The 22,784-nt window shown below is 40.9% G+C and overlaps 1 protein-coding gene across 1 annotated transcript in view; it reads left to right on the top strand.

Moving 5' to 3' along the window:
• pds5b (PDS5 cohesin associated factor B) overlaps window positions 1-22,784 on the top strand; it is a 30,155-nt gene that overhangs the window by 6,485 nt on the left and 886 nt on the right. The window contains exons 2-34 of the mRNA XM_061055013.1: window positions 2,578-2,705; window positions 3,091-3,294; window positions 3,521-3,607; window positions 5,557-5,654; window positions 6,616-6,742; window positions 7,135-7,215; window positions 7,749-7,889; window positions 8,774-8,889; window positions 9,463-9,557; window positions 9,816-9,961; window positions 11,040-11,191; window positions 12,320-12,433; window positions 12,606-12,687; window positions 12,783-12,831; window positions 13,034-13,173; window positions 14,360-14,475; window positions 14,584-14,689; window positions 15,231-15,391; window positions 15,587-15,710; window positions 15,931-16,089; window positions 16,352-16,420; window positions 16,608-16,744; window positions 16,920-17,043; window positions 17,599-17,803; window positions 18,132-18,246; window positions 18,533-18,665; window positions 18,756-18,875; window positions 19,606-19,668; window positions 19,781-19,926; window positions 20,328-20,397; window positions 21,218-21,636; window positions 21,767-21,847; window positions 22,456-22,555. Of these exons, the coding sequence (XP_060910996.1) occupies window positions 2,598-2,705; window positions 3,091-3,294; window positions 3,521-3,607; window positions 5,557-5,654; window positions 6,616-6,742; window positions 7,135-7,215; window positions 7,749-7,889; window positions 8,774-8,889; window positions 9,463-9,557; window positions 9,816-9,961; window positions 11,040-11,191; window positions 12,320-12,433; window positions 12,606-12,687; window positions 12,783-12,831; window positions 13,034-13,173; window positions 14,360-14,475; window positions 14,584-14,689; window positions 15,231-15,391; window positions 15,587-15,710; window positions 15,931-16,089; window positions 16,352-16,420; window positions 16,608-16,744; window positions 16,920-17,043; window positions 17,599-17,803; window positions 18,132-18,246; window positions 18,533-18,665; window positions 18,756-18,875; window positions 19,606-19,668; window positions 19,781-19,926; window positions 20,328-20,397; window positions 21,218-21,636; window positions 21,767-21,847; window positions 22,456-22,555 (4,188 nt within the window). The 5' untranslated portion in view covers window positions 2,578-2,597. The remainder of the gene's footprint in view (window positions 1-2,577; window positions 2,706-3,090; window positions 3,295-3,520; window positions 3,608-5,556; window positions 5,655-6,615; window positions 6,743-7,134; window positions 7,216-7,748; window positions 7,890-8,773; window positions 8,890-9,462; window positions 9,558-9,815; window positions 9,962-11,039; window positions 11,192-12,319; window positions 12,434-12,605; window positions 12,688-12,782; window positions 12,832-13,033; window positions 13,174-14,359; window positions 14,476-14,583; window positions 14,690-15,230; window positions 15,392-15,586; window positions 15,711-15,930; window positions 16,090-16,351; window positions 16,421-16,607; window positions 16,745-16,919; window positions 17,044-17,598; window positions 17,804-18,131; window positions 18,247-18,532; window positions 18,666-18,755; window positions 18,876-19,605; window positions 19,669-19,780; window positions 19,927-20,327; window positions 20,398-21,217; window positions 21,637-21,766; window positions 21,848-22,455; window positions 22,556-22,784) is intronic.

Below are 22,784 nucleotides of genomic sequence, written 5' to 3'. Positions count from 1 at the left end.
GGAGGCAGAACTCCACTTACAGTATCAGGTAGACCCTTCAAAGTGTTGAAGTGTCCCTTAGCAACACACTGAATCCCAAACCGTTGTCAACAGCCTGACAAGCCGCTTGGATGATCACTCACTTCCACTGTGTGTGCTTTGTGAATGGAAGGCATATTTGATACAACTAGTATACATCACAGCTGTGTTAAAACGGTATCAGTTATTTCTATAAAGAAAGTTTTCCGATGGGACTGGTTTGTTAACAAAAAGTCTACTAGTTGATGTAGAGTGGTGTTATACTTGATCATTTAACTCTCTCACATAAACCAGACCTCAGACCAACGTTTCATTTAAGCCTTTGTTGTGAAATGAGCAACAACCATTAGAACAGTTTTCAAGTGTTAAATTGAAGTATATTCATTCAAATATAAAGTGATTGACAAACCTTTAAGTCCTGTGCACTAGGGCTGTGAATCTTTCAGTATCTTATATAATTTCATATTTATTACAAAGGTGTTCTTATTTCAGGGTCTGCTCCAGTCTGCTGTGCACTATATTATTTAAGAGTGTCAAATCTTATTTCACATGGAAAAAGCTCAATACAATGTGCTCAAGATCATGCAGCTTTTATATTTGTAGCATTTTATCAGCTGATTTCTGAGAATGTAAATACAGAGAGGAGAACCTGAAACAAAGATAACGTTTATTACAGCTTCACTTCCAAATACGTTCATATGAATACAATATGTGGGATTAAGACAGCTATTGAAGTATTTATTACAACCTGGCCTTCTTATCCAGAGGAATCTTCAGTGTGCTCTAAGGCTTTCTTCAATGAAAGCAGGACGGGCTGAATGCCTTGCTGCTCCACAGAAAGTACAGGCAGTATGTTAGTATGTCGGCCGTACATTACCAACACTGAGAGTTAAGTAATGTTAGCAGCCGGACTGACACAGTCCCTGCTATATCAGTGTAACTGCTGAATTCCACCTGATGCGTGTTTGGACTGTGTCTGCTCCGCCGCGGCTGCGTTACACTGGCTGCGCTGCGTCTCAGCTCTGGCAGTCCAGAGCCCTCTGTCAGATGCTGGAGCACGGCGCATTAGTTTACTACAGAGCAGATCAAGCAGGACAGGAAGTCAGACACCTAAACAAAATGAAAACATCCGGTTTATTCTCAGCATAAAACACTCTGTTTTAACAGTTGGGAACAATGACTGTATGTGTGTTAGTGCATGTGTCTATAAGGGTTTCTTCAGTTTTATACCACACACATTGTTTTATTGCGAGATGTCGTGTGCGATTCTGTTGCCACGAGAACTCCTTGTTCTCGAGACTCCAGCTGTCTGGCGGTGCTGCTCCGTGACGCCCACTGAGAACTCAGCCAGGGAGTGTTGACGGACGAGGGGGGCACGGAGCGGTACCGGTGCGGAGCTGACGCGCAATGCACACTTATCTGCTGGAAGTTCTGGGTAACAAGGACAGAAGAGAGGGTGCACAGAAGAAAATGCAGGCAAGCCGGTTGGCCATGCTCAAACAGTCTGCTGGTGAAAAATGTACTTTATATGTGAGACAGAACGTTTTCAAGAATCCACATGGGGTCATTTTGAATTACTTTAGAATCCTAGAAAAATAATAACTGTGATTTCAACAGTTTTTTTCCTCACACTTCTAGCGGTGAAGTGAATAGTTGAGGGAAATGGGATGAAAAGTGGCTTAGACATGACCCCAAAGAAAAGCTCTGTTTTAATTGCTTATACTGTTTCTCGAGCAGTTATTCAATCTGTAGTGTCTGATTGATTTGTTGTATCTCTCAGCTTGCTTCACCTGACTTCCAGCCTTGTTGCTGTGACTAATACTCTGCTTTTTGAACCCCCACTACAACGTATCAAATCATGAATGAATTTTAAATATTACATTCCCGTTTCACCATGCAGAGACTCTTTCAATATTCATGAAGTATGAGTCAGGCTTCAGTTTGGTGAACAAAGAAGACATGTTTGTTGAAGATGTAGGCGGTAACATGAAGTCATATTCTTAGTGTGACACATTTCTGCTTCTTTATCTCTTTAATGTACTGGAAGGTGAGGCAGGTCAGTGTGGTATCCATTACCGAAGAGCAGTTTAATGAGCAGCATTACTGTTCTAGCCATGAGCACGGCACTAAATAGAGAGTCAGAGCACTTTTTACATCATGCAAATGCCCAAAACGTGACCTGGCTGTAACCCCTGAGAGGCTGGTGGCTGTAGTAATGAAATGTAGAACTCAACTGGAGCAGCATCTTGTGATGAAAAGTCGGCCTGCTATCTGAATATGGCAATTTCATCTTTCATTCAGCATGCAGAGCGCTATTGCTGTGCTGTGAATACCTTTACTGAATATTTCAGAGGTCTCTATTGCAGCCGTCTTCCAAAGCTTTGAAGTATTGAACAGATTTATTTTCATAATAGTTACCAGCTTCTCTTTTTTTCAGTGTTTTGTTTTTGTTGAAGTTCTGCCATTCTTACAGGTTTAATGAATCTCTCTTCCTGTGTGTTTTTTTTTCTTCTCTCTCCTTTTGATATATAACAAACATTTTTGTCTCTCCATCCCCAGGCAGTGAAGAGCTAAAGAGGATGGCTCACTCTAAAGCTCGAGTCACAGATGGGAAGGTGACCTACCCCCCGGGGGTCAAAGAAATCTCTGACAAAATCTCCAAAGAGGAAATGGTCCGCAGGCTCAAGGTCAGTGTCTTTCTCTCTCTCTCTCTTAAGGAGCTGCATCCTCTATGTTAACTGTGGCAGACATCTTCATGCCTCTCAGTGTGATATCAACACATCACTCAAGGCATTATCACATTTTAAATACAATTAAATAAGAAAAGAAGCGTTCAAATGTGTATTTTAGTTTTATTTTGATTTTTTTTTAAATGAAGGAATGTTTTGTTCTTACCTTTCTAGCTCTAAAGTATGTGCTTAGTTTGCAATAATGATTTATTAATGATGCATTATTTCATGATTTGTTATAAGAGAGATTTTTGACTAAGCTTGGGGTAACTGGACAAACGCAACCTGGCTGTATTGTCTCTAACTGCTGGCAAACTTAAATCATTTGAAACCTCTTGTTCAGATGGTTGTCAAGACCTTCATGGACATGGATCAGGACTCTGAGGAAGAGAAGGAGCTGTACCTGAATCTGGCTCTCCACCTGGCCTCAGATTTCTTCCTCAAACACCCAGACAAAGATGTGCGCCTGTTGGTGGCCTGCTGCCTCGCTGATATATTCAGAATTTACGCTCCAGAGGCGCCCTACACATCTCCAGATAAGCTAAAGGTACGATGGTGAAGATTTGGCTCAGGTCAAGCAAGTGGTTTTTCAAAATGATTTACTCGTCGGTCTGAAATGTGTGCAGCTTTTGACTATACACTATAAACAGCACACACTTTATTGTTTATTAGATAAGCACAAGACAATTAACAGTAACAATAGACCATGTTTATAATGTTTGTTTTGGCAGGAATTGTTGGCTAATGTTTCTCCTTTTCCATCTCGTCTCCAGGACATTTTCATGTTCATCACAAGACAGCTCAAAGGACTGGAGGACACCAAAAGCGCTCAGTTCAACAGATACTTCTACCTGCTGGAGGTGCGTCACTTTGTGTGTGTGAACCAGTGTTATGGTTTGAGTTTGATTGTCTTTAATGAAGAAGAACTATCTGCCATACTCATGCAGTTCACACGTGTGAAACGTGAAACATGAAACCTTGAAGCCGCCAGAGCACACAAAGACAATGTGCTCTTTGGTGATGTAAGAGTCAGCCCCTGTCCATCAGTTTCTGAGTATGTTTCTACACAATCAGCTGTAGCAGAGTCTGGATTTTGAAGGATAATTTTCCATGATTATTTATTTATTTTATTTTGTTTGTTTTAAAGGGACAGTGCAAATTCTACAACATTTCTGGAAATATGCCAGAGTTAGCAAGAATGCTAGTTTACATCTAGTGCGTGGCCAGATTTAAAAAATAAAACAGGAAAGCGGGAAAGACAATAATATGGGTACAAGCGACACCTTACTTAGGCTTATTTAGTCCTGACATGTTACTCTTGTGTGTAAACATCTCTGCTGTTTCGTCAATCATTTTCTAACATTAAACATGAAACACATATATAAAATGATGATAGTCACATTAAGTATTTGCAGTTTATCTAAGTGGTGATGAAAAGTAACATGATTTATAGTCTTACATTTAACTGTGTGCTGCACGTGCCAGCAAGCTAAGAGCTTTTTGCTTCTTTTCTGTCCTTTCCACAGTGGAATGATGTTTTATTGAATAGTTTTTAAATGGCTCAGTCTTCGTATTCTCACTCAGAAGTTTGCTTTTCACAAGTTTGCCCGTTTAGGACGTCAGTTGTTGTTATGCTCGTTGACCTTATTTCTCAGTCTTCGCATACCACACAAGCATCAACACTTGTTCAAGCCCTTAATAACCTCTGTATTGTATAGAGACTGTAAGGAGAGGGTATCCAGTGGTGACTTGATGACATGCGTTCTTCTCTTCTTAACAGAAGTTCATCAGAAACATGTTTCTCTCTGAATGCAATCTGACACTTTTGTCTTTTATCTGTAAGAGGCGGCAGTCTGTCTGACCTCCTTTTAACACCGTACACAGTACTAATTGAATGAAAAAATGTTGAATGCCTTTAGGAAATACCCATATTTTTTAGCTCTTTAAAAGGAAAGTCTTCTTCCTCTGATTTTCTTCAATTTGGTTTGGTTTGCTTTTCAATCTTGCTGTTTTTTTGCTTTAGATCCATTAAGGCGAGTTGCACCTATAAGCTGTTTCCTGATGAAATCAAAGGAATAGTTGAGGCTAATTGGAAGTAATGACGTTTAGTCTTCAACTCGGTTATTGTCCTTGATTTGAAAAGCCAGTATTATGAACAGGCCATAATTGCACCATCAGAAGTAATTGTTAGAGGGAAGTTATCCACTTTGCTGTTTTTATTATTTTTAATTGCAATACAAATGATGAAGTTTACTCTACTTTAAAAGCAGCTGTAATGGGAGAGGCCTCTCTCCTAGTGATACACTTTCAATCACACACCAGATCTTTTTTAGTTTAATCTGCTCAACTTTTTGTAATCCTGCTCGCTGTTTTAATTAAAGGTGCACTGAATTTTCATCCTGTTTGGACGTGACCGGTGACCAGCTGGTCCTCACACATAGAGCTGATCACAGACTCTCACAGACTCTCACACACACACACACACACACACACACACACACACACACACACACACACACACACACACACACACAAGCTGTTTCGCGCCATGCGCACAGCGATACCGACACTAATGCGACAGCCAAACACACAAGCTAACATGTTTGCAGTGAGGGACATAAGGGGCCCATCAGCAGAAGTGAAAGAAGGAGCCCCAGTTTGCAGAGAATTTCATTTGATGTGTTTTTTTTTTTTTTTAAGTCAAACTGTAGGCAAACATGACTTTCCCCCACCACTCTTACCACATTGTTTTTTTTCTTCCTCCTGTGCATCTGTAATGATTTTAACATCCCCCTCTCCTTTCATTCAGAATATAGCATGGGTGAAGTCCTACAACATTTGCTTTGAACTTGAAGATAGCAATGAGATCTTCACCCAGCTTTACAGAACGCTCTTCCAGGTCATCAAGTAAGTCCTGTTGATTAAAGACTCCAGTGTGATTGTTAGTATTTGCATGGTCCAATTCATTCATTCCTAGCTTGTATTTTCCTACATTCCCTCCTTTTAAAAAAATAAAAATAAATTCAAAAGCAATCTGTAGCAACAGAAATGTGCCACTGTAGCCCCCTCTAACACCACAATCTGATTCTACTGCTACATACTGAAAAAGCACTATAACAGTCCAGTTGTTTCTCTTTGATTGCCCTCCCTTCCCTTCCCGCTCTCTCTTTCCTCCTCACCCCGCTCTCAATTTCACTCTGCTCAACACAACCTTGAGGGCTGAATTCTGCAGCACAGAACTTGGACCTTTGCCAATTGAGCAAAATAGTGGTTGAGTGTGTCAAGGTTGTGCCAGCACAATGCTGTTTTTATTGTACGGGAGGAATCTAAAGATCTCTGCTCTGTTTTGATGGACTTGCATTGAGATAGAGAGTGTAGGGAAAGCAGCCCTCCTGTTGGTGTGTGCACATTACACTCAGTGAATTTGGAGGTAATGAGAATGCCTGGCAGCAACCAGAACAGCTTTCCCTGTGATACAAATCTAGGTAATACGTTTTACCTCCTGCAGCTTCTCAGATCATTGAGGCAGTACACCCACCCTCTGCATGATTGGTGCATCTCTGTCTGTATTTATGATTCCAGTTGGTTTTCAAATTGAGCGACGCATCAAGTCAAAACATAAATCCCTACTAAATGCTTGCTGCTAGAAAAGCTAATCTGAACCATGATGCTCTGAAACAGACAGCTTCATGAGCTAAATCACTCATTAACACTCTTGTCAACAACCTGGGAAAATTTTTACATATTTTTCTAAACCCAGTCCATTTTAATTTGCTGCCTCATTAGGAACTGTTGTGCGTTAAAAGGTTTGTAAAATTATGCAATGATGCAGCTGTGACCTTTGACCCTTCTTGCCTTGTTTCCTCAGCAACGGCCACAACCAGAAGGTGCACATGCATATGGTGGACTTGATGAGCTCCATCATCTGCGAGGGAGACACAGTATCCCAGGAGCTGTTAGACACCGTGCTGGTGAACTTGGTGCCAGCTCATAAGGTTTGTGCATGCCAGTCAATGTATGTACACAAAAGCAACACACAGCTGAATACACACACACACACACACACACACACACACACACACACACACACACACAGTCTCACATTTAATGTTGATACAAGTAGAAACAGCTCAGGGAACAGTCTGGAGTGAGCTCATGTTAGCAGTAGACTGAGGCGACCATCATTTTCCATACCCTGTAATTCAGTGAGACCCCTGCTGGTGAGAAGAGGTAGTGCATCTTAAGAGTTTGTACACAAGCATCAGTCCACATGTGTGCCTGCTCTAGACATCGTCTGAGATAGATGACTAATAACCAGTTTGTGTTATCCATAAATGTGTTTACTGTGCTGCTGTTTGATTCACCAATTAATTTTCTCCCTTTCTAGAATTTGAACAAACAAGCATATGACCTGGCCAAAGCTCTGCTGAAGAGAACCGCCCAGGCCATTGAACCCTACATTACCAATGTGAGATCCCCTTTTAACCCACCTTTTGTTTATGTTTGTCTGAACACTTTATATTTGGATTATTACATTTTTTTTTCCCCATTGCATCTACCATAGGTAACTGCAGTTATTGGCATTTTGTGAAAATTAAGGATGTTAAAGACAAAGTTGAAGCAATGCATAATGTAGCTCTTTAAAGTTTGCCTTGTGTTTCCTAATGTGATATCTATCATTTTAACATTGAAAGAGTATTTGAACCATGACATGTATAAATTCACATTTTTGTAGAGTCTGAAACTGCAGAAACTGAATATCTTATGATGTACCTTAGTGAAAAGCTGGGCTTTAAAATCAGCTGTTAAACATTCACACATCCAAACATCCACATTACTAACTTGGTGAGGTTAATTCAGATGTACTCAGAACTCTTGTAATAGACTTTGAGCTGTGGGTTCTTAGATGTGCCACAACAGGAGGAGCCTTGCTCATGCAGAGCACAGATATGATTGGGGTAAAAGTCTCATTCTCTGAATCTTCTTTGTGCTCTTCATCAGTTCTTCAACCAGGTGCTGATGCTGGGGAAGACGTCAGTCAGTGATCTGTCCGAACACGTCTTCGACCTCATCTTGGAGCTTTACAACATAGACAGCCACTTGCTGCTCTCAGTGCTGCCGCAGCTGGAGTTTAAACTCAAGGTAACAAGAACGCTCTTTGAGTTGAACCATGAAACCCTAACTGCTTTGGTTAATATTTATTTGTTGTTGTGGGGGGTTTCTCTGGGTGTTCCTAAATGGAGCCTTTATTGTGCTGCTCTCACGGTTTTTATGAAATACACTGTTGCACCAATTAAGACTAATGACAGACAAAAAAACACAATAACTGTGATGATGATCATTAGATTCCAATGTGATATTGACAGCAGGTAAAGCGATGGAAACGGCAGCGATTCTTTCGTGTATATTTGCGTTATGAGTTATTTCACACAACCGACTAAAATCCTGGATTCTGACCTATTAGCACAGACTTTCACATTTTACCGCCTCTGCAGGTTTTGTTGATTCATATGAGAAATATAAAGGCTTCAGCCCGTCAGCATAATGTTGCCTCTGCGGTGTCTCATAACGGCATCCTGCTGATGGATAACGCTCATTAACTGTTCACAGGGAGTGTAGATCACCGCTGTCTCCTCAAAATAATAGCTGTGATAAAATCTCCCCCTAGGACTACACACACACGCTCTCTCTCTCTTTCTCTCTGTGTTTGATGCTCGCTCACTTTTTTCCCTCCTACCCTCACTCATTTCATCTTTATCTCTCCTTGTTTGTTTTCCCTTCCTTCTCTTATCCTCTTTACCTTTCCTTTGTCTTTACTTCTTAATGCCTTTGCTGCCACCTTTCTTTGCTTCTCATTTTAAACAACAGTAATACAAAAGCTGTTCTCTCTCTGTGTGTGTTATGAAAGCACTAATGTGGCCAGTGCAGTTTGTGTAAAAGGCGTGACTGATTTGTCCATTTAACACAGCCAAACTCTGTACAATAATTTCTCTCTCTGTCTTCTCTCCCTCCCTCCGTCTCCTCAGAGTAATGATAACGATGAGAGGCTGCAGGTGGTAAAGCTGCTGGCTAAGATGTTCGGAGCCAAGGACTCTGAGTTGGCTGCGCAGAACAAACCGCTCTGGCAGTGTTACCTGGGCAGGTGAGTGATAGGGTTGTGTCTGTGGCATTGACAGATCTGGATCCGTTAGTTCACTTGTTGTAATGTTTAGATAGTTGCAGAAGGTATGCTCTGTTTGAAATTAACTTGTGAGATTTATATTCTTCTATGACTTTTATTGTATTACGAAGTCTTAAACTTGGCTCCCTGGGACAAAGTATGCTACACATGAATACTCAACTACTTGGTCCAGCTAAAACTTAAGAAATAAATATTAATAATTCATTGATTATTGTCATGATAAATTGTTAATCTATAACATGTCAAGAATTGTGGAAAATGCTTGTGCATTTTGTTTTACAAAAATTTGCTCAAAATGCTTGTTTTGTCCAACCAGTTCAATAATGGGAAAAACAATTGATGAATACAATTTTGGAACCAGCACATGTTTGACATGTTTGCTTCAACACTGACTTTAAAGATGAATAAATATTAATTTGAATCATTAAAAAATAGTCTTCACTGGTCAACTTATTTTTGCAGAAGGATCTCTTGGTTAGTTATGTTTCTGTCTTTGCAGAGTAGCTCTCACTAACAGTTTTCTTTCCCCAAAAGGTTCAATGACATCCATGTGCCTATAAGACTGGAGTGTGTGAAGTTCGCCAGTCATTGTCTCATGAACCACCCTGACCTGGCTAAAGACCTCACAGGTAATAAGCTGACATGTTCTGTGAGATAATAACCCATTTCTATCAGTGACCTTAAATGTTGAGTTATATTTCTGATTGATGAAGGTGATGATCCCACCAACAAACTTTGTGTATATACATCAAAATGTGTATTGTTGTTTCTTTTGAAGTGTGTACTTAAGAAGAGCTAAAACATTTGCCGAGCATTTTCTGTGTGGGTTGGAGGAGGTGTTCTATTCTCTCACATCCCACTCATCTCGTCCTGGTTTTTTTTCCCAGAATTCTTGAGGGTCAGATCACATGACCCAGAGGAGGCCATCCGCCATGATGTTATTGTCTCTATAGTAACAGCTGCCAAGAAAGACCTGTCTCTAGTCAATGATGCGTTGCTCAATTTTGTGAAGGAGAGGACCTTGGACAAAAGAGTAAGTGACATTAATTTAGTGTAAGTGTTTGATAGTTGTATTGTTCAGGCAGCTTCCTTATGTCTTTTTTTTTTTTTAAAGCTTTTATTTACATCTTGTATAATGTTCTTGTAACGCACTTTGTGGTTTATGTCTGTAAAAAGTACTATTTGAGTTTAGTCTAACTGACCAACAGGGTACCTCCTGCACAGCCTATGCATACTCAGGTGCGCACAGTTGCAGGAACACGGCATGAAAAATAAATCAAAAATCTGTTGCACCCTGAAAATAACTTAACTGTATTTTATGCGTTTCGCCTGTAGCTTCCTCGGGAAACATTAGTTCTATTAGCTGCAAACAGATGTCTGTACAATGTACAATTTCACTTCATACATTTCATAATTTTGATGTTACATGTAAGTGATGTGTATTGAGAGGAAATGCTTCAGATGAATAATTCAGTTTGTGGTATTCCCTGTCTTTGCAGGACATGATTTCAGCTTAGACAAACATAAACATCATCTGTTTGAGTCTGTTGTTCATTAGCCGAGCCACATTTAGGAATTTCTCTTCCACTTTGTGGCTAAACTGAGCTTTAAGTGTCTCCTGCAGCTCTTGATGTTGAAAGTTGTGGTTTCCTCATGCTATGTTTCCTCTGAGGCAACATTTGACTCAATGACTTTAAGGGATTTAAATCTAAAACAGCATGTGTTGTGTTTAGCAAACACCACACTGCATCAACTCTGACTAGTTTTTTAAAGATATTTTAAAGTTTGTCAAAACTTTGTTGTTTGTTTGGTTCATTGTAAAGCAGTCACGCTTCATTATTGTATAAAATAGACTTTCTACTTTCCTTGCTGAAGAAGCAGAGCTGGATCTACAAAAGATCCAGCATCTCTTGTAGCATGAAGTTTAACTTTATTAACAAATTAGACTGACAAAGTGTTGCTGGACCGACTTTTCTTGCTGAGAAAGTTTCCAATAAAGATTAATGTAGCCCAGCTATTGATGTATGATGACTCTTCCTTTCAAGACTGAAGCTTTTCCATTAACCTCTCTTCAGTTTTCATGATTTTCTTGTCTTCTCCTTCTTCATCAGTGGCGTGTTCGTAAGGAGGCCATGATGGGTCTGGCTTCGATCTACAGGAAATACTCGCTGCAGGGAGAGGGAGGGAGGGAGGCCTCGAAACAGATTTCCTGGATCAAAGACAAGCTGCTCCACATCTACTACCAGAACAGCATCGACGACAGGTTTGTGTTCCCGACTGCTGACACAGTCATCAATTTGAATGTTTGAATTTGGGTGTTTGAAAGAAACTTGGACTCCTGCTGATTGGACTCTCTGTGAGTTCCTTGAATTCAATGCTCTTCATTTTCTCAGCTACAGTTTTCATGTGTATGTTACTTGAGCTGATATCTATGTACCCCTGAAATTTCTAACCTAACTACTCTTCGATAAATTAGTTTAATTCTAAAAATAACAGGTGAATGTAGATAATGACATTACATGAAAACACTTCACGTCAGACTCTGGCAGTTTGTCCAAAACTTTCATTTGTGTCTAAAAGGTTTCAGAAAACAAAAGATTAAAGCTTCTCTCTTTCGAGTCAAACTCTTAGTCAGTGCACTTTGACAATCATTCAGGGAAAATGTAGAAGAAGAGTTATCCATTTGAACGCCCACATTGGCATCAGGACAACAAGTGCAATGTAATCCCAACTTTTTCATTTTTAAACTGAAGTAAAAAAAATTGTTGTCTTGTTTTTAAGAGTAGTTTGACAATAGACTGCAGCATCCCTTTGGACTGAAAACACTGGTTTGTTATTTTTTTCTCCACCTACACACACACCACAAGGAGAGTCTAAAGTGCTTCTGGTTGTTGTTGAAAGTCATTCTGCTGAATGTCAAAAGCTGAAGTAGCACTTCAGCCTAAACACACAACAACACAACACAATCCAGGATCTGATTGCAGAAGAGTGTTTGAGGGTGCAGTTGTCCTTTGAATCACCATGCTGCAGTGGAGTCGCTCAACGGCCAACAGGAAAAGTCTGTGATGTGACAGACTGTTACTGAGTATCAATGTTTCACTCTGCAAAACTAAAACACTTTATTGCTTATACTCAGCAGATTCTCTTTAAAAAAAAAAAAACATTTCTGAAACTTCTAAATTGGAATTCCAAAATGTATCAAGAAATAAGCCTCCTTGCAAAAAAATCATGAAACATGCAGTAACAATCAAAGTGATGCCAAGTGAAGGTGAAAAAGTATACCCCAAAAAACTTCCAGAGTGATTGTGGGGGGTTAGAGAGGATAAACAAAGTGTGTTATTTTACACTTGAATTGAAATCTCCTTTCATTATTCCTCCCTGTCTATTTCAGGTTACTGGTGGAGCGGGTCTTTGCCCAGTACATGGTGCCTCATAACCTGGAAACCAGTGAACGGATGAAGTGTCTGTACTACCTTTATGCCACCCTGGACACGAACGCTGTCAAGTGAGTCTTGCTCACTCTAATGAGATCCAGACCCGTGTGCAAACATGACTTGATGTCTTTTCAGTTCTGTTGTTCAGCAACTTTTTGAACTTTCTAAAAATATAAAATGTTTGAAAGAAAGTTTTTTTTTATTTTCCTCACCATAACCTTACTGCTCCCCTGTGCCTCTCAGAGCTTTGAATGAGATGTGGAAGTGTCAGAATCTGCTGAGACACAACGTCAAAGACCTGCTGGACTTGGTCAAAAAACCGAAGGTAACTCTTAACTGAAGCACAGCACAGTGAAGCTGATGGGTTATATACCCTTGTGGTTTGTTTCTAAGCTTTTTTTCTCTGTTGCTGATTTGCAGTCTGAAGCATCAAGCAAGGCCGTATTTGCCAAAGTCATGGTGATCACAAGTAAGGGATCTTCCTTTTTTTTTTTAAAGCCTTATTTCATCCCACTCTTCAAGTTTGTGATTCTACCTCCCACACTGCTATTTCAACTTTGCATAGCCTTAGTAGAAGAAAAACTGCTGACACAAGTTGCTCCAACCAACCTGTTTGTTTTTCTAAAATCTAGTCTTTGTAGACATCAGCTTTTCATTTTGTGTCTCTACAGGGAACCTACCAGACCCGGGCAAAGCTCAGGACTTTGTGAAGAAGCTGGCTCAGGTCCTGGAGGATGACGAGCGGATCAGAGATCAGTTAGAAACTTTGGTCAGCCCCTCCTGCTCCTGCAAGCAGGCTGAAGTGTGTGTGGTGAGTATTGATGTTTTCACAGATCAGATCACAGTGTTTGTGGCCTCTCATTGAAATTCTGACATCCCTCCTCTGGCTTTGTTTGACTATGATAAATCACCTTAAAACTACAGTTACCTTAAATGTATTTGACTGATCGTTGGCTTAAAGCACTTTTTGCAACCTTTTTGAAGGGTTTTAACTCGTCCACTTAAGCCTTCAGGCTGTATTTTGAGTTGCAAAGCCAAGAGAGATAGTGAGGAAGAATGTTGACAGCCCTTTCCCAGGAAGCATCAATAATGGATTGTTAAAACCCTACTGTGCTGTTGAATCTTGAGGACCATTGAGGAATGCTATTCCTGTCTTCAAACACTGAATCAGCTGAACCATTTTTCAGTAGTTTCCCCGTCAAGTGCTATTTTATAGCACTTGCCTTTGTGTTGTTGTTTTTTTACAATATCCAAAAGAGCATACAAACTGGATAACAAGACTTTAAAATAGTTCCTGTCACATTCCTTTCTGTTTATATGCAGCATTTAAAGACCATAGTTATCATTTATTCATCCACACAGCTGGTCTTAATGAAAACACACATACATACATACATACATACATACATACATACAGGGCGATACACCACATGTCAGATTATTATTGTATTCAGATTTTAAACCTCATTTGACCCAGTCGCTTCCCAAGGGCTTTGTTACTTTTCCTATGAAGCTTTATCTGCCAGTCACATCCAATCGTTTTTGCGCCGGAAAAATGATTTGTTATTGTCCCTTTTTTTTCTTTTTCTTTTTTCTCCATATCAGACTGCAAAACAATGAAGGTCCTCTCTCTGTATCGGCTGTGTTTCATGTTGTGCTGCTGCAGCATAAGCTTTTAAAATGTCATCTTTTACTGTGGCAGTTGAAAGTGAAACAGAAATAAAAACAGCTCTGACCCCCCTGATATTTCTATCGTCACTCTAAACTAAATTAAAGGTTATTGACACAGGCCTTACATGTTCAAATCTTATCCAACTCAGAGGGGTACATGTCAGTGACAATTTTGCAATAAAAAGCATTTTAAGCCAACATGTGAAAAACAAATCAATTGTATGGTGTAAAAGTCCACCTACAGAAAAGTCCAAGAATTTGCTTCTTCTTCTTTTTTTTTTTAGCTGAATATAATAATAATCATAATTTGTGTGTCAATTTTTCAGCGAGACATCACTAAGAAGCTCGGCAGCCCCAAACAGCCCAGCAATCCTTTCTTGGAGATGGTGAAGTTCCTGCTGGAGAGAATTGCTCCGGTACACATTGACACAGAGTCCATCAGGTACAGTAACATTTACCGCAGTGACATCACCATCATCATTAAAATACAACGGCCCGAAAAATGTTTAGAAGTTTAACTTATTTTGTCTCTCTCTCTTCTGTGTCTCAGTGCTTTGATAAAACAGGTGAATAAATCTATAGACGGAACAGCTGATGATGAGGAGGAAGGCGTACCCACTGAAGAGGCCATTAGAGCTGGGCTGGAACTACTCAAGGTAAAAAACAAAAACAAGCCAACAAACTGCATGGGTCTGCAGAATGTGATCATAAATTCCAAGTTGTCATTTTATCATCTTATTTTGTTGCTCCATCTAACAAAAAAAAAAAAGACGTGTAGGGAAAATCAATCAAACTGACTGGCTTTATGTCCTCATCAGTTCTGCTGCTGGAGTGTCAGTATGAAGTGCTGCCTGCAACTCAAGTAATCAGTGATTGAAAGAAAACCTCTTATGTCTCTTGTCTTGTTGATTTAGTTAATTGATGACAGGATAAAAGAAAGGGAGGGAAAAATGAGCAGGCAGTGATTGATAATAGCACTCATGCAGTTTTCCCTGGAGGTGTGGCTGATGGCAGCATTCATTACAGAGACACAAACACAACATGTTAAATAAGGATGACATACAGACCTCACATCTTTCCAATGAATCTGTGTTTAACCAGATGGGGATTAATTATGTATATGTAGATTTGTTTTTTTAATGAATATGTTGCAGAATGGCCAGCTGCTTCACCCTCTTTTGTTTTTGTCCCTCACAGGTCCTTTCTTTCACACACCCAGTGTCGTTCCACTCTGCAGAGACATTTGAGTCACTGTTGGGTTGTCTGAAGATGGATGACGAGAAGGTTGCAGAGGCTGCACTGCAGATCTTCAAGAACACAGGCAGCAAGATGGAAGAGAGTTTTCCTCACATCAAATCGTACGTCACATTGCCCGATTGCCGTTTTCTCTTGTTCTCCAGCTTAAGCTAAATGTATGCATCTAATCGTGCACAGAAACAATGTGGGTATCTATATTCTGGACGGAAGTACCTGCTTTAAACATGTTCTTTATGACTATGGACAAACATACTTGCTATCGTTTGTAATGGTGATGTCATGTTTGCTCCCCCTAGTGTTTTGCTGCCAGTACTGCAGGCCAAAGCAAAGCGAGGGCCCCCTCGCCAAGCCAAGTATGCCATCCACTGCATCAACGCCATGTTCACCAACAGAGACACACACTTTGCCCAAATCTTTGAGGTCAGTCAGTCCCACTTTTCTGATTCTTAACTTTTTCAACACACTTAATAAAAAGGTGTAAAATTGATATACATGTCATGTTTTTTAATGTTTGAATAACTTTTCCATGCCTCTATATTTACTGCAGACATGATACAACTTTCTATTTGTCCAACATAGGTGTGAATGTTTACCTTTTAAATACAAGGGTAAATAAAAAAGTGTGTTTGTGTTCCTCCAGCCTCTGCACAAAGGTCTGGACCCAGCTAACCTGGAGCAGCTCATCACTCCTTTGACCACCCTGGGTCACCTGGCTCAGCTGGCTCCAGAACAGTTCGCTGCGCCGCTCAAATCTTTAGTCGCCAACTTCATCGTGAAGGACCTGCTCATGAATGACCGGGTACACAAACACACACCAAAAATCTATATACATGTCAAATATACAAGGCTCATGTTGAGAGGCAGGGCTGCTATTATTGTTCTGCAATATTTAATACATCTATACAAAATACTAGCCAGGTATTTCTTTGTCATTTTCACTTCTAAGGACATTGATGGAAATCCTAAAAAAGATGTCACTCAGACGCCCCCCCCAAAAAACTTTAGCATCCTTGTTTTTGTTGTCTACTCGTATATGAAGTATACCTTACTGTTCTGTACAGACTCCAGGAAAAAAGACGACCAAACTTTGGGTGTCTGATGATGAAGTGTCCCCAGAGACTATGGCCAAGGTCGGTGAAACACCATTGTGCTTCTTTCAAAACACCGTCCATGAATTTGAATGTTCTATCACCACATGCTGTGATGCTTTATGTGTTTATCTGACACATCTCTGATTCTTAATACTGTTTCATCAGTGACGACAAAACAGTTGTCGCCCAAAAAATGATTGCCCCAAAATGTTTTTTTTTTGTTCAGATCCAGGGCATCAAGCTGATGGTGAGGTGGTTACTGGGAGTGAAGAACAACCAGAGCAAATCAGGCAACTCAACCCTGAGGATGCTTACTGCAATTCTACACAGTGACGGAGACCTGACGGAGCAGGGCAGGATGGGGTGAATAACAAAGCTTACACATTCTAATCACACAAACATAAGGACCTGTATATGTTTGAATCTGCAGCTTGTTTTTAGGTTATTATTGTTATGACATTTTCAGTGAGATGCTGGATTTTTACTATTGCCCTTACATCACAACGTGTAAAGACATTCTTAATTTCTCTTTCCCCAGTAAACCTGACATGTCAAGGCTGCGGCTGGCAGCTGCGTGCGCCCTGCTGAAGCTGGCACAGGAACCCTGCTATCATGAAATCATCACCCTGGAGCAGTACCAGCTGTGCGCTCTCGTCATCAACGTAAGAAGAATCGGCTCCTCTATTTAGCAAACCGCCCGCTCGTTTCGGGCCTCTGCAACATATCTTAGATTGTCATGGTTTGGATTTTGAACTGTTTTGAAATGATGGTCTCCCATTGATTTGATTAGATTAGATCGACTTTATTATTCCATGGGACGGGATTTACCTTGGGGGAGAAAAGTGCAGAGAAAACACACAGCTATGGGCGACTTATTAAACGGGAAAAACACATAAAATAAAGCATAAAATGCAATAAAATAGATGGATTCCCATATGCCATTGTAAAAAAACTAAATAATGACAAATAAATAGAGTAAAGGCTGAAATAACTATTAAAGAAAACCAGTTCAACTTTGTGCAATAGAGCTCAGGTTGCCAGCAGAGCAGCACCACCAGAAGGATGTAGGGATTGAGGATACATTTAGTCACATCTCCACCTCAGTCATCCCTTCCTGTGTTTTCTCTGGTTTCATCATCTGCACCCTCCTCCTCCTCCTCCTCCTCCTCCTCCTCCTCATCACTGCCTCTCTTTTTATCTCCCTCTCTGCTCTCCAGGATGAGTGCTACCAGGTGCGACAGTGTTTTTCCCAGAAGCTCCACCGAGGCCTGTGCCGCCTCCGCCTGCCTCTGGAATACATGGCGGTGTTTGCTTTGTGTGCCAAGGACCCCGTCAAAGAGAGGAGGGCTCACGCTCGTCAGTGCCTGGTGAAAAATGTCAACATACGCCGAGAGTACCTCAAACAGCACGCTGCCATCAGCGGTAAAGAAAACCAAATATAAACAGAAATCTGAGATTTTTAGTTTCACAAAGTGATGACAAAAAGTCTGTAGGTCTAAACAAACTGTTTATTTTTCTCAAACTGTATTGCATAAATAATTCACAGCAGAATATTTGAGCAGAGATATGAATAATTGATCAATATAATTGATATGACTGTAAAAGGAAAATGAAAGTGGTCCAGGGAAAAGGGATGTAATCAAATATTTTGCTGTCCAAATAGTGCATCTCAGTGCACAATATGGTATTCATTAGCTCTGTTCGTATAAGTTAGTAATGATTGAATATCGACCTTTTTGTGTTCCACCAGACAAGCTGTTCTCTCTGCTGCCGGAGTACGTGGTGCCCTACACCATCCACCTGCTGGCCCACGACCCGGACTACGTCAAAGTTCAGGACATCGAGCAGCTCAAAGAAATCAAAGAGTAAGTATGGAACGGAAAAGCTGTTAGTATGTGATAACACTACTGATGAAAGAAACACTTTGAAACATGAGAAACACTTTGTAGGTAGATGCCAACTCTTACATGAGTGCAGCCCATTTCCTCCCAAAACAGAAAGTCTGCACATATGTGGAGCTTGGCAGGTGTTCATTTCGGTCCCTGGTTGTCATCACTCTTTAAGTTCTGATGCATTTTCTACTTCCTCAAAAGAAAAATTATATTCATTGAAACTCATGTGTGGTGGCATTAAAATAATCCTCCTCTGTAGGGCTCTGTGGTTTGTGCTCGAGATCATTATGGCCAAGAACGAGAACAACAGCCACGCCTTCATCAGGAAAATGGTGGAAAACATCAAACAAACAAAAGACGCGCAGTCCCCCACCGATTCAAAAACCAACGAGGTGTGTATTACGTCTGAAGGTTTATCAGCACTGACTATATAATTCTCTCTGCTATCCAGAGTAACAGACGTCTGTGTCTTTCCTCTACAGAAACTCTACACAGTGTGTGACGTGGCCATGAACATTATCATGTCAAAGAGCACCACCTACAGCCTGGAGTCGCCAAAAGACCCCACGCTGCCCTCGAGCTACTTCACCAAACCTGACAAGGTTTGTGCTTTTGCCCTAATATTCTAAATATCTAACATCGATTAGACATCTTATGTTCTTGTTTTTGTGTGTGTAAACTGCAAGAGAAGAGCTGCTAATGAGGGATGAAAAAAATCTATCTGTCAATCCTGCCCCCCCCCCCCCTCTCTCTCTTGCTCTCTTTCGATTTATGACTCTATCCACTGACCCATCTCTAAATAAAAGCATAAACCTTACAACAACATAAAACCAACCCATTACATAATCTTGCCATCGGGGGCAACAAGACCCACACAAACTGAGAGATCCTCACAGATACGTGTATTAAATGTTAGATATTTATGCTATTTGGGTAAATATTTTGAGGACATAATCCTTCATTTTTTACAAACCTAATGTGTACTTCAACTACTCTGTCACTGTGGCAAAACTGCATTCAAGTGTAAAATATATTTTTAAAAGATCAACTACCTTGTAAAATGTTGTGTTTGAACAATTTATTAGTTTTCTGTCATGTTTTCTCTGTGATCCTTCTGAATCCAGGCCTCTGCTGGATAAGAATAATAGTCATCACTCAAAGTTTTGTACAACACTAACTGTATTAGATATATTGTATCTGGATTATCAACATTACACTCTTGAATTTAGTCTGAGATTTTTCAGCAGCCAAATACATTATCTTGTTTGTTTTTTGGGTTGCTGTGTGTTCTACACAAGCAAACGCCTGACACATCATTTGTCTCTGTTACAGAATTTCAGCAACACAAAAAATTATCTCCCGGCAGAGATGAAGTCATTCTTCACACCAGGAAAGGTAGCCGAACCTCTGATAATGTTAATATGGGCTTTTGTTTTTTCTACTTTCTGTTTTTTGTTGATTGTAGCACAAATCAAAATTCAACTCTTGTCTGCTCTCACTCCTCCAGCCCAAGTCGGCTAACGTTTTGGGAGCAGTAAACAAACCGCTGTCGACAGCAGGGAAACAGATCCCGAGTAAAGCTTCTCGCATGGAGACCGCCAGCAACGAAGACTCCTCATCCAACCCGGGATCCCCACAACGCGGCAAGACAAGGTGAGAAACATGTGACCAGAAAACCCTAACATCAAACTGATGTTGACGACAATTTATCAGCTGCAGTGTTGTCCTGTGAGGGAAGTTATTTCGGGGGCCTTCATTGGATAGGACAGCTGAAGAGAGACAGGAAATGTTGGGAGGATAGAGTGAGAGATGACATGCAGCAAAGAGCAGAGGTCGGATTCAAACCCATGGCCGCTGTGACGAGGACTTTTGGCGGCGAGCAACATAACCACTAGGCTATCCGGGGCCCCCAAAGAAAGAATTCTGGGTTTGATGATTAAAACAGAAATCAAGAAATGCTCATAGACTACAAAGATCTAAGAGATTATTTAGAATCATTTGTTTGTGTTGCCATGTGTGTCAAATATTTGCAACTAATCCTTCTGATGTTTCAGGCTGGACAGCACAGAATTGGATCATAGTGAGAACGAGGATTTCACCCTGAGAGCAGACAGCACTGACAAGGTACGAAAGCCTTTTTATGTGCTGTTCTATTTTCTGTGATGAGAGACGACGATGATGTAACAGACTGTCAGTGTTGTCTTTTCATGGTTAAAGCTGCTGGTTGTTCATATGTAAAGTACGGTACTTCAAATCATCTACTTCTCATCATTACACTACCATGACATGAAACCTCATGTGCATAATTTTGCTGTAATTTAGTTTTGATATGAGTAACACAATGATGGAAGGGTTGGCAGGGGGAAAAACAAACTATATAACTATTTTTCTGATTACCTATGCCTAGATGGACAAAATTAAGTTTTGTGATTTACAAGTCTTTTTATTGGACATACATTCAGCACATAACAACAAAAATCTTTCATTAGTATTTTCTATAAATGACTCTATCTTAGGACGAGTCTGAAAGATGTGTTGCTGTGATCTGGATAAGTGCTTCCAGTCATAAAGTCTTTTGTCTCTGTGTTTTGATAGTACTGTGCAAACACGTGCTGGGTTCAAGCCAAGATAAGATAACCAGTACAAGCTGTGCAAACTATCTCATAGAGAGCCTCTGGACCTACTGTGGACAGACACCGATGTTGCTGTGTTAACTTCATTTAGCATTCTCATGTCAAACTTGTGGTATCAAAACATGTCCGTTTAATATTCATAAATGCACCAGCCACGGATTTTGTAACTTCTTTCTAACATTAATTTTTAACTAGATGTTGGTTTGTTAAAAAATGAGGCAAACCGTGTTTTACAAAGAACAGCTATATGGTATTCAAAGCACTCGTTTAGTCTCAATCATCAAGCCCATGTCAACTGTTTTGATTCCCAGGATATTGAGAAGCCCCGCGGGCGCAAGCGTGGCGTGACAACCAGTGACGACCAGGACAGCAAGCCAAAGCGTGGACGCAAGAAGGCCTCAGCAAACACGACCGCCGCAGTCGAACCCGAGGACCAGTGGGACGAGGACAACCGGCCAGAGGACGAGCAGAACAGCCCGCCGAAAAAAGGACGAAGGGGCCGGCCTCCGAAGTCCGCCACTCCCAGTCAGGACACGCCCGCCAAAGGGAAGAGAGGGAGAAAAAAGGCAGCTCCTCCACCCGAGGATGACGATGAAGAGGAGGAAGAGGAGAAGGTGGAGGAGGAAGCAGCAGCAGAAGAGGAGGAGGAAGAGGATGACAGGAGCAGCGAAAACATGGAGCTGAAGCCCAAAGTTGGAAGGCCGGCAAGGACACCGCGACGATCACAAGGGTGAGAAAAGGAACCCTGTCTGTATGCAGTTAGGGTTAGACATTTATTCAGCTTCCCTAGCAACAGTCACCGTGTTCGCACTTAGATCTCTGTCAGTAAGGTACATTTTTGTATTTTTTTCTCCAAACAGCTTGGATTCAGCAGAGTCGACACCACAGAAGAGGAGAGGACGTCCCCCTAAATCAGCTCAGCCCCCTGCCAAGAAACCAGCGTAAGATTCACACTAGCTCAGTGCTTGGCAGATTTTTGCTCTTCCTCCATATCAGATACTTTTCAAAGCAAACATGATCATGGTGGCTTATATTTCAACTCTAGGAAAGCACATAACTTCATATAACCATTTGTGAAGACAGCTCTTGTCCCAAAAGTTAAAGAATTGGAAATTGTTGCTTTTTATTTTGTAGGAACAGATTTTTATAAATTTACACCCAAACTTAGCCTGAGTTTAGTGAGTGAGTAAGGTTTGAGCTTATCGATACTGCCATGGAGTCTAGTATGTCCTGGAAAGTTACATTTTGAGTTGAGTCACAACCTTTTTAATGAAATCACTTGTGCACAAACATACATCGACCTTCTATTAAAGTTTCTTGAATTACATTGATTTGCTAGCCAACGAGCAAAACAACATTAATGACATGAAGTGACATTGTGATGTGTTTAAGGTCCGGTCAGAGAGAGTTTTGTACATCTCTTCTGCACAGTACTGGCCAGTTTATTTGCTGTCTGACTTAAGGATGCCTCAGCCCAACATATTGCCGCATGGTGGATGATACTTTTTAGGGACACAGATTCACTGAATAACATCTCTGTGCTCTACAGGCGGGGTGGGCGGTCGAAGGCAGCGGCTGCTAAAGACGACTCTGAAGAGGAGGATGAAGAAGAGGAGGAGGAGCAGCAGGAGGACGAGCCAACACCTAAGGTACTCAAAGGAGACATGAGTCATGCCTGGGAGTTCTGTCTTTTTGACTAAATTAAGAAAGCGTGGGGCGCCAGTGGACTAGTGGTTTTGTGCATGTGCTCCATGTGCAGAGACTCTGGTCCTCTGGGAGGGCGGCCTGGGTTCAGATCCAACCTGTGGCTCCTTTCCCTCGTGTCGGTCCACGCTCTCTCTCCTGATTTCTGACTCTGTACACTGTCCTATCTCTAGA

The sequence above is a fragment of the Labrus mixtus genome, chromosome 14 (genome assembly GCF_963584025.1).
Source record: "Labrus mixtus chromosome 14, fLabMix1.1, whole genome shotgun sequence".
Taxonomy (NCBI): Eukaryota; Metazoa; Chordata; class Actinopteri; order Labriformes; family Labridae; genus Labrus; species Labrus mixtus.
This window is presented reverse-complemented; position numbering and strand designations above follow the sequence as displayed.